Source organism: Ciona intestinalis, unplaced genomic scaffold (assembly GCF_000224145.3).
Source record: "Ciona intestinalis unplaced genomic scaffold, KH HT000150.2, whole genome shotgun sequence".
NCBI lineage: Eukaryota > Metazoa > Chordata > Ascidiacea > Phlebobranchia > Cionidae > Ciona > Ciona intestinalis.
In genome coordinates, this window is record NW_004190472.2 from 103627 (window position 1) to 115456 (window position 11830).

General features: G+C 37.1%; 1 protein-coding gene across 1 annotated transcript in view; it reads right to left on the reverse strand.

Moving 5' to 3' along the window:
* The window catches only part of LOC100178083 (protein TsetseEP), a gene marked incomplete in the record, with an annotated part of 17115 nt that overhangs the window by 4002 nt on the left and 1283 nt on the right, over nucleotides 1-11830 (reverse strand). The window contains 4 exon segments of the mRNA XM_009863484.2: nucleotides 3101-3221; nucleotides 4100-4162; nucleotides 9267-9352; nucleotides 9510-10473. Coding sequence (XP_009861786.1) covers nucleotides 3101-3221; nucleotides 4100-4162; nucleotides 9267-9352; nucleotides 9510-10473 — 1234 coding nt within the window.

Sequence of the window (11830 nt, forward strand, 5' to 3'; positions counted from 1 at the left end):
CGACCTAATACATTTTCAATATTTTCCTATAAGTAACAAAATGGTTAATAAAATTCGAGCACAAAAGAAGCAATGACTTTGCTCGGTCGTAAAGTCAGTTATTTCCTCGTATTTTATCATTTACAAGACAATTTCTCGTCAAACGCAGCGAAATAGCAACAATTTAGGTCAGCGTTGCAAGAGCTAACAAAAGAAACAAAGTATGTTTTGTGCGCGGTAATAAAAATCTAAAACTGGTCTGGAATGTAGCTTTAAATAGCCCGGAGACATGCGGCGAGCTTCGCAACTGTAAATGAGGCTAAACGACTTTGGATCGGATGTTTTGTGAGGAAATAGCGGTCATTGTCAACGTTTTGGGTAAAACACTCTTTAAAATGGTTTTCATTTAGTGCGGAACGATTACACTTTGTGAAAATATTAAACTTGACTTCGTGAATGTTAGATTTAAACGTATAACGGTATAATGTGAAGTTTAGTACATAATATCTAAATATTCTGACCAAACAACGTTCATGGGAATCGTGACCATACTGTTTTATAATTCTTTAAATGTTCATTGTTTATCATTACATGGGACGAAAAAATACAACGAAAAGTTGTCCCATCTTCCCCCGCCCTACTATATAAATGTCGTCTGTGTAAACTTTTTACATGAAAATCACTAACAGTTCGAAATGGTCTGGAATTAAAACACTAAGCTTTGGTAAACGGTTTTAATTTGAGTAAGTTTGGATCAAAGGTTGCGACACCTTCAAAAGTTAGGGTATGAACACTTTGTTATTATAAAGCCTGCCCCGTTGTTTAACTATAAAGCACTATACAAGCGCTTAAAACAACGCTAAGTGTGGACATTGTTTAGCTTGGAGGAGCGAAATGCGGTTAACAGATTGTCCATTAAAAACAAGAACAATTTTATCAAGTTTTATAGTAGAGTGGGGGAAGATGGGACACCTTTTCAATCTATTTTCTCTTCCAATTTGGTAGTAAACAAACATTCAACGATTTTTTTTATAAAACTTTATCCTCATGGCTCCCATAGACCGTTCTTAATTGTTTAAAACACAATCAGGATATTTAGTTATTATGTGTCAAAAGTGTCCCATCTTCCCCCACCCTACTATATACCTATTAATTATTGGCGCACTAAAAATGGAATGAAATTGTAAAAGCTAGTTTAGCAATGTTTGTATGTTTTTATCAAAACGATATCTGAACGATTTTTGTTGAGATTGTCCATTGAAAACAAGAGCCTCATATTACGAAATAGATTTTATTTATTATTAGTTATTACAGCGCCAAAACTCATTAGTTATTGCAGCGCCAAAACTCATTAGTTATTGCAGCGCCAAAAATAAAATTACAGGCCCAAAATAGCAGTTGTTATTCAATAATAAAATGTTTGTATGTTTTACTTACTGTTGTCGCGCCAAAAATAAAGTTGTAAAACCCACTATAACAATGTTATTCATTAAAAACGGTTTGGGTTTTACAGACTCTGATAAGAAACCACATAATTTCGGTTTGTTGAAATATAAACGTCAATTTTGGCAACCGTTCATTGCTTGCTGCTATCTGCTGTTTACGCCCTGTTTAAAAGCCGCTTAGCGCTTTTAAGACTCCCCGGGGTCTCCAGGAATGTGCAGCACTTAGCTAAGAAGTAAGCAAGCAGGGCAAAGTTCTTTATAATGCCTTTGCTTATCTGTGGCAAAACCGACAACACAGAAACGTTGTTATCAGTGCGGACAACGAGTTATAAACAGCCGCGATCATTTGAAACATCAAAAGAATAACGAGCAGCAAGACTACAGATAATTAACCCATATTAACTAATTGGCAATAATTTTTAACCCAAAATGTTATATAGTAGGGTGGGGGGAAATGAAACACATTTTATTCTATTTTCAGAGTAGTGGTAAAGAACACGAACTATGAAACTGTATTCTCAAGACTCCCATAGACGGTTGTTAAATGTTTAAAACTTGATCAAAATATTTGGATAATATGTGATAAAGGTGCCCCATCTTTCCCCACCATCCTATACCTACTTAACATAATTTCATTTTTTTGTTAAACAAAATGCTCCTGATTAACGCTAAAATTATAAAGGCAAGTGCACTGTTCTATACAAAGGGTTTTAAATACTTGGCCGTTAGTTGGTGCTATAGGGCAAACATAGACCGAGCTATGTATCCTAGTAGGTAAGAAGATACACACGATGTACGCGAGCATGATAAACTATGATGTTTTATAGGAGAAGAAGCCTCCCACTTAAAGAACGTAAAGGCATACCTTGTGGCGGGAGAACTTCGGAATTTAAAATATTTGATACACGAAAGCTTTAAAAGAAAAGTCGCCCGGGTGATAAAAATAGAAGGCACTTTCAGCGTGTACGAATTATGTGCTTATTTTGCTCTTGCTGTTAAGCGCACGTTTTTTAACTGTGACATGAAAAAGTGTCCCGCATTAATTTGAGATATGTTCGATATCACGACCAATCTCAAAACGGTGTGATTTTAAGGACGTTTCCGGACCGGTGGAATTTAATCACAGCGCTGAGGAAATGGAAGTATAATCGATAAATACACGCCTCGTACCCACAATGATAGAGGCCTTCCTTTTAAACTAGGCCGAGGCTTTGTGTTTAATACCGTCCCCCTATTCGGGTTTCTTGATAGAATTAGGAATTGAATATAATGCGAACTTCTTGGTTCAGTGGTTTACACATGCGCATATGATTCGTGACGTTGTGCCCGAATGACGACAAAACAACTAACTCTGTCTGATTTTTCTTATAGTTGCAGCTTGTATTATTAGATGCTGGTGGAACAAGCTGTTGGCCTACAAAACAACTCGAAAAATTGTAATTACCGCTGATTGTAATTAATAGTAGGTTGGGGTAATATTGTTCAGGTTTTCAATCTCGTTTATCGTCTCATTTGGTAGTAAACACCGAATATTTACCGAATTATAAAACCATAGCACCAAGACTTTAAAAATAGCGTTGTTAATTGTTAAAATACAATTAGAAAATATACGGAATGATGTGCACCATCGGTCTCTATCTTACCCCACAGTGTTATATTACGAATTCCAAACTTACCGGCTGCTGCTGGTGGAGATTCTACTTCAGGTTCAGGTTTATCTTCAGCAGCTGCTGGAGTTTCAGCTTCTTGTGATTCTGGTTCTTCGGTTGGCTTGGCTTCTTCTGCTGGAGCATCATCCTGGAAGAAAAAAGAGTAAATAGATGAAACTTGATTTATCCTCGCGTTGACAAAGCAAAGACGATTGTTGTAACACGGATGTTCTATTTCATGGGTTGCGAATATAAAATTAATCCCATTAACACGTTCAAATTTCTATTATTTTTTCATATACATTACGGCGTGCTTAGGAAATCGTTAATTAGCGTTTGGCTGGCATTCAAATCACCAAATCCACACATTAAAAGCTCTTTGCACTTCAATAGTGCTATACTTGATATAAAGCTATCATGTGCAACGCTTTGAAGCTTACTCGTCAATTTCACGCCCCCACGAGAATAACATTCAAATTACAACCCGTGTCGCATTCCATTGTATTCGCATGGGAGGCTATCGTATTTTCCAAAGTTAAACACCATACAAACAGAGCTACATTTCTTATATCGCAATGTCTACAATCGAAACGTTTCTGGTATAGTGGGGTGGGGGAAGATGGGACACCTTTTCATTTTATTTTCTCGTCCCATTTGGTAGTTAACAAAAGACCATTTAAAGAATTATAATACTGTATCCTCAGGTAGTATTTAATCACGATCAGGATATTTGGATATTATGTGCTAAAAGGTATTCTGTCTTCTCCCACCCTACTATATATATACCAAGGATATGAAATAAGCGACTCCCGAATTAAACTGTGTAGTCCTAAATCCCAGGTAGTAGACTAGGACATCACCCATATAGAATATAATTGACTTTTATTTGTAAAATCTGCAGTTCAATGTATTGGATTTTTGACGGGTTGTAAAAATTCGATTTTTGACAGGTTATAAAATAGGCAGGTGATGTTTGGGTGTTCATGTAAAACGGAGTACACAGAGATAGTACTTTTTTATACTTACAGTAGCAGCTGCTGGTGTTTCTTCCTCTTTTGCAGCATCGTCCTCTTTCTCTTCCGGCTCTTCCTATTAAATAGATTAACTTTAATACATATAGTACTGGGATAAGGAGGGACATCTTTAGCACGCAATTTTCTAAAAATCCTGATCGTGTTTTGATCAATTAACAACGGCCTATGGGAGTCGTGAGGATACGGATTTCTAATTTTTCGGATGTTCTTTGTTTACTTCTAAATGGGACGAGACCATCCCTCTCCTCCCTACTATATGTCCCAAAAATATAGTACAATAAACGAAAAAGATCCTCCGCTTGAAATATACACTGAAGCGTGTGTTTCATAAGAAGGAATGAAGCGTGAAACCGACAATACCGCGTACGCTATGTGTACATGTTGTGCAATGACTACAACGGTTATTGAACCGTAGCACCGCTCAAAGTTGGAAAACCACGGCATTGTGTTGTGTAGATGGCCCATGGGGTGCTTACCGAACCAAAACTATAGTTGTTTCTACACTACAACTTAATACAACTCTTCAACGAGGTTTGAAAAGTTTGTGTTTGTAGTTATTGGTTTCAACAAGCCAAAACTTTGGCATAGAACTGTGGGGTAAGTTGGATACCGTTAACACACATTTTCTAAACGTGTTTTAACAACCAGCAACGCCCTTTCGGAGTTGCAAGGATACATACGGTTATATAATATACTGCCAAATGACAAGACAAAAGAGAGTGAAAACGTGTACCATCTTACCCCGACCTATTATATCAACAGAACACATTATAATTGTCATTATATGGGCGAACTATGTCCATACTTTAACGGTGGTTTAGGAGATAAAACAACTCTCGCTTACGAAAACAAAATATACATGGTCGCGTCATATTCATGTTTTGTACACGAGTCAGCATATCCTTTGTATACAAACGGCTTCCCTATTTTTCACTATGACGTAACAAACCCTAAGAGAGGGTTGTATGACGTCATGGAGTAAACTGAAACCATGGTATTCAGGAGTTCAAGAATTCTCGGAATTTTTGTGACAAACCATGCACAGCGACGACAGTTAGAACTTTTTAAAAAGAAACTGAGATTGTGGCTTCGTTTGGGTGTAACGGGTTGTCTTAGGGTTTGTTTAAATGTATGATCTGTAAAAAGCAAGTAAACGGTAGTTGTTTCAATGTTTGATCTTTTAAAGACAGTTGTTTAAATGTATTTTAGATCCCAAAAGTCGGTTGTATCCTTGGAAGAAAGCGAAAAGCGTCAAGTCATTGATAGGCTATGTGACTTGAAGCACAGAACGCGATCTTCTGCCAAGCGTTTGTGACGTCATAATGGGAAGTGTGGATGATAATTATAACCACGTGCGGAAAACTAAATGCGAGCCAAGGCGGCGATAAGATAAGAGTTAAAAAGCTGACTTCAAAAAGGAGTGAGTACGTCAGAATTAGGCAGGCAAAGTGATGCCAGATTTTTTCTGAAATTGAATGGCAACACTGACGTCCAAACCTCTTTTAGTTTGAGTAATATTTTGGACGATCAAGCTAAATCGTAGTGTGAATAAATGAATAAAGTATATATAGGTGAATGGGAAGAAAGCGAAACCTGGAGGGAACACATGCTGAAAGACACAGGCCAGACCTAGATGGTCGACAGGACCACTTCAGAACTTTACAAATGACTGATAGGTTTAAAGGGGCGTTTTAAATGGCCAGTAAAGAAAGGGGTGGTGATTGCTCAGCGGGAAGTTAAAGCGAGAGGAACGGGAAAAAACTAAAAGCGAGAATGCTTTTTCTGGTAGTATAATATCTATAGTAGTCGAATTACTATATTGTCAGCGACGATTTTTATTCCAAATAAATAAATATTCAAAATATCTATTTAACATCCAAAAAACAAACCAATGTACTAAGTAGTTGTTTAAAAGTTAGACTTAAATAGTTTCATGTGTTGAAAATTTTCAAACTTTTATTTAAATTCCATGGTTAAAAAGATACCTCTTCACCCTTGAAGTAATTAGAAGCAGCAAACAACCTAACGTAGCCGTTTGACTCAATGAGGCGAGTCAAACTTCCTACGCAAATGTTTGTCCAGTCCAAGTGACCATTCCCAAAAATAAACAAAATCTAACATTCCGAACACTTAAAGATGTCAACAAACCCGAGCTACAAATACACAAGGCTGTACCAGAAGGTTTCGTTATCAAGTCGCATACAAACTTTCATTTGGGGACAAATATTTTGTGAGAGGATTTAAAACTCGTTAGGTCGAAGTGAAATGATCATAAAAAGTTTGATGTTGACTCGCAAACCACAAGTTTTTTAGGAGAAAAGTATAATACGAACATTTTGATAACGCTCGTATGTTTATAAATGTAAGCTTATAAATCCCATAGTTTTATTAATTTGACAATAAAAGCTCGGAAAAGCTTCATGTATGACATTACACTATAATACCTGCTGAACCAATTTATCCAAACAAGTAAAAATAGGTTTCTAGGCTGTGGCGTTATAGATTTGAAAAACCTCATAAAAAGCATTCCTACTAACCAAAAACTTAACTAATTTGCTAATATAAGTCGTTTTACGGAATTAAACAACAACCATACAGTAAATAATGCTGGTAATTGAACAAATTACTTTCAGTCTACTAGTTTAAATACAAAATCTATTCTAGAAAAACCAACAATAGTTTTAGTGATCGGATAATATATAGGATTACGCAACAATCATCCAGTTATAACGTAACAATCGGATTTTAAATTTTAAATCGCCAGGAAAGCACAAGTAATCTGGCAACGTGGGAAAAACGAAGCAAGATGAGGATTTGGAAATTGTCAACGGGAGAAATTATAATTGCTAGTATTGAGTCAATTATAAAAATAATACGACGCAAATTTTCCGACTTTATTTCACAAGTTTCGCTTATATTTTCGCGCTTCAGTTTAATAATAAATAGTTTTCATCAAAGTCCGTATATAAACATGTTTTCCCAAGTTTTCACTTATATTAACATGTTTATATACGGACTCTTTTTTTCGCACTTCTGTAGATTTTTTTCTGTGAACCAGTTAAAATATCCTGGCGCATAAACTTAACGAATACTTAATCAGACTTTACAATCAAAGCGATCGAATGGGAAAACAAACTTTAAAAACATTCTCTCCTAAATAAATCAAGATTTTTAGCACGACTATTTTCACAATCGTCAGTTTTATAAAGTCCTATTTTATTGGGTCAGTTTCGCGACTAATCCAACAGACGTTATATATGTTACGGCTTATTTCCAATAAAAACATGGGTAAATTTCAAAGACAAATTAAACTTGTAAGTAATAAATCTCCTAACTGACTAAAACTTCTATTAACAATACATTTAATAACATTTACCACTATGCATAAAAAGGTCTGCAAATCATAAACAAAAAAAAACGAATAAACTACCTTTTTCTTACGACTGAAAAATGAACCCATTTCCATCGGTGGTACTTGGTTATGAAACTAAATCGAAGACAAAGACGAATCAGATTAAATTCTCCAGGGAAAATTATACCAGTGGTTTATATCATGGACTAAACAACGCTTGGAGGGAGGTCGTCTATATAGCTATCCAGATGCATGTGATTATGACGTAATATCTATTAATGAACCAATCCCTGAATGCCAGAGGTTTTGTGACATCATAAACCGCTTGTTGCCGTATATAGGTCGGGAAGTTATCTGGCATGATACGCTTCAGTGATTTTACGAATCCGCGAAGATGTTTCGTCATTTCTTGTCCAATGTTTTAACAATCAAAAACCAACGCCATTTAACTACACCTACTATGGTACCACACATAAAGGCGGCAGCATCGAACCTGCTGGGTTTTCTTTGATATAAGAACATACGAGCAATATCAAAATGCAGACGACTTGAATACGACGTCGAAACGCAAAAAAAATTGGCAGGTGGCCTATGTTAACTAAAGGATAACCGGATTCAAGAAAGGATAACCGGAATAAAAAAAATCTTGTTGAAACTGACATATGTGGTAACTCAAAAGTGGGTATGATGTATGAAATACAACGACTGTCTTTACCCACCAATCAGGGATAAACAAATTTTATTCATTTCTTTGGATACAATTAGTGAAGGTGGAATGAGGTTTATTCAGTCGTTACGTCAGACTGTCTGGCCACGCAACATTCGTTCACAAACCGCGGCGAACAATCAATCCCGATTTAAAAGATTAATGCAGACTGTGACGTAACAAGGCTGGTTGTGACGCAACAAACAGTCGAATTGCAGAAATTACGATGTAACAAACAAGGAGCACTTTGAAATTTGAAAATCGCTACGAACCATAGCTAAGTACACATGGTACTAACACTGTTGCTTTTAGTCGCGAGGTTACGGTTATATAATTCTGTAAATATTTTTTGATGCTATCAAAGGGAACAATAAAAGAGAATGGAAACGTGGACCATCTTACCCCAACCTACTATATCTATTTATAACTTAGAACCCAAGTATACTAGTAGTGTATTCTGTTTGATTTACAAAAATTTACATCAATGCAAGATTTGGAGCAAAACAGCAACCTCAATGTAATTAAATTTCCCGATGAAAGCAATAAGGAACCTTGCTATCATAGATATGGGAATACTGAGGTTACTCCCTATGTTAACCATGGTGAATACGTATAGACTATGTTATGTGAAACTGCGATTATTTTTTTAGTGCAAATTTTACACCCGTGTTTTTTGAAAAAACGTTTGACGTTTTTGGGTTTTCTTTTTGTAATGGAAGTTATTACTTTTGAAGTTCTTACTTTCACAATTATTATTGTGTCGCGTTAGCCAAATATTAAAATTACAAAACGGTGTTTGATCTTGTATTTGTTCCATAAGATCTATCATATAGTAGGGGGGGTAGGGGACACATTTTTATTCTATTTTCTTCTCTTATTTGGTAGTAAACAAAAAACCTCCGAAGAATTATAAAACCGTATCTTCACGACTTCTATAGACCGTTATTAACTGTTTGAAACACGACCAGGATATTCGGATATTATGTGCTAAAAGTGCCGTGTCGCCCCCCCCCCCTATACTATGTTACCTTAAAACAAAACCTCTTAAAAGTAATTGGCTACTGTATAATTCATACAAATCAAATTGATAAACACACGTACCTTCGATTTTTTGCTGTTTTTACGTCCAAGGCTGCCGAAGAAACTTCTCACCGAGCCGATAAAACCTGGAGACTTAGATGGGGAACCTGGAAAAAGTATGATATATTTTAAAACATGATTGTTTATAAAAACATATATTTTCAAAGATTTTATTTTTAGTAAAAAATAATTTTAAACTAGAAAATATAGTAATGTGCAATGAATGAGTCTCTGAGCTGCAAAACCAGGTTCACAAATTCTCACCTTCGTCTTTGGCGTCTTCCGTTTCTGCCGTTTCATCTTTTGGAGCATCGGCTGCTTCCTCAGCTGGTTTATCTTCCGTCTTCTCACCAGCTTCTTCCTGTGCTGAAGATTCTTCCGATGCTGCTGGTGTTTCATAGTTGGCGGCCTCCTGGGTGGTTTCTTCGCCTTTTTCTTCTTCCTTGGCTGGTTCTTCTGCTTTTGGCTCTTCTTCTGTGGCAACTTCTTCATCCTGTTTCGCTTCTTCAGCAGCAGGAGCATCACTAGCATCAGCGGGAGCGTCTTCTTTCACTTCTTCCACCTTTTCATCCACGCTTTCCTTCCTCGTTTTCTTACTGGAGGTTCTTCGCTTGATCGAAGCAAAGGTACCGGTCAAGATCTTTTTTAAACTTTTTCCTCCTTTCTTCGGACTTGCAGCTGCAGCTTCTTCTTTCGCTTCCTCTTTAGTTTCTTCTTGAATTTCTTCTTTTGCTTCATCGGACTTCGCTTCTTCCACTGGAGCTTGATCCACAGCTTCTTCGGTGGCTGCTGGTGCGTCTTCAACTTTTGCATCATCTGCGGCGGCTTCTTCTTGTGCGGGAGCATCTTCTTTCGGAGTTTCTTCTTCTTTAGCAACTTCTTCTTGTTGTTTCGCTGGCTCTTCTTCTGCTGGTGTAGCAGCTGCTTCTTCTTGCTTAGTATCTTCATCGGCGTCTTCCTTTTTCTCTTCCTTTGCTGGTTCCTGGCTTTCCGCAGCCGGTTCTTCCGTCTTTACTTCGACGACCTTATCATTTTCGGTCGGAGGCGACTTCGGCGAAGACTTAAACGAAGGGAAACCTTTTGGAAGCTTGAATTTGATCGGTGAGCGAGCCTTTTTGTCAGCGCCGTTTTTAGCAGGCGTTCCATTCCCATTTACCACTTGTACTTCTACGTCAGCATGACCGTTAGTTCCACTCTCAACTCCTCCGTTTACTTTTTGCTCGGCCTCCTAAAAACAATGAATGTTATTAAAGAAACAAAACTACGAATGTGGTTTTAAAGAGTTCAACAAGAGGGTACTCGTTCCGGATACGAACGAATTTGTGTTTCGTCTGCGACCTTTATCGCATGGGATTTAATCAAACAATATGCGGGACTATACCTCGCTCTGAACAACTTTTTTCTAACAATGTATTGATTAAATTATTGTAAAGTTTATTGAATTGTTACAAAGCATTATGTCCCTAATTGCTGGTTGAGTTGTTTAAGGGACTTGATGTGGTTATTTCGCCTGCGAACTACCGCGCAGTATAACAGATGCAAGACTCCGGGGAAATGAAATAACAGCAGTCTGCCCCGCTACGTCCCAAAGCGAGTACACGTACAGGATGTGAAATTTCCATCTGCTGTGTGGGTAGGGTGGGGGATTAAGCGTTCGAAGCCCTCATCAATTTTTTATCACGCTTTCCAACACAGTCACGCAGTCTGCTTAACGAATGTATGTTTGCAATTCGTTTTTAGATTCCAGAACTGCCGAATTCGAGAAACAATGACGTAATAACCCGTTTTGTCCTCTATCCATATTTTGGGTTTAACTTCTTTGTAGTGGGACCACTTTAGTCGTTCTTGAGGATTTAAATTATTTCTTAGAAGCAGAACGGTTAAAGGCGTCGTTTACTATGTTTTGGTGAAGTGTTTTTTTCCAGAAACTTTGCAAATTACAGTCATTACAACTTTAAACCGCGCTCTTTAAGCTGATACCATATCGTTAGCGGTCGGAAATAAATTAGCCGGGCGCACAAGAGAAAGGCGAAGTTGAACGTGGTAACAAGTTGCGGTAGTTTAAATTATCGTTTCTTAGTTTTGTTATGAAAGCAGCAGTTTGTTACGGCGAATAATTTAAACAAAAAACAAATATACGAAAGCTAATCTTGACCGATAAGACTCGTATGAGAAAGTGTCAACTTTGACAACAGGAATGAAAATAAATGTTACAACTTCTTAATATGACGTCACACGCGCGCGTAAGTCAACATAGAGAAAAAGAAATTCAAAAATCTTGATTTAAACGTGATTTAAAAAGGTTAGTTTTGTTTAACGTGTTTTGTTTAAAGACTCTGGTCTAAACACTAAATCGCCTGACGTGACTTGCCGAAGAACCTCACCTATGGTAGGGTGGGGGAAGATGGGACACCTTTTCGTTTAGTTTTCTCTTTCCGTTTGTTAGTAAACAAATAACATTCAATGAATTATAAAACCGTATTCTCACGACTTCCACAGACCGTTGTTAATTGTTTACAACACGATCAGGCTATTAGGATATTATGTGTTAAAGGTGTCCATCTTACACAAACCTGTATATATAG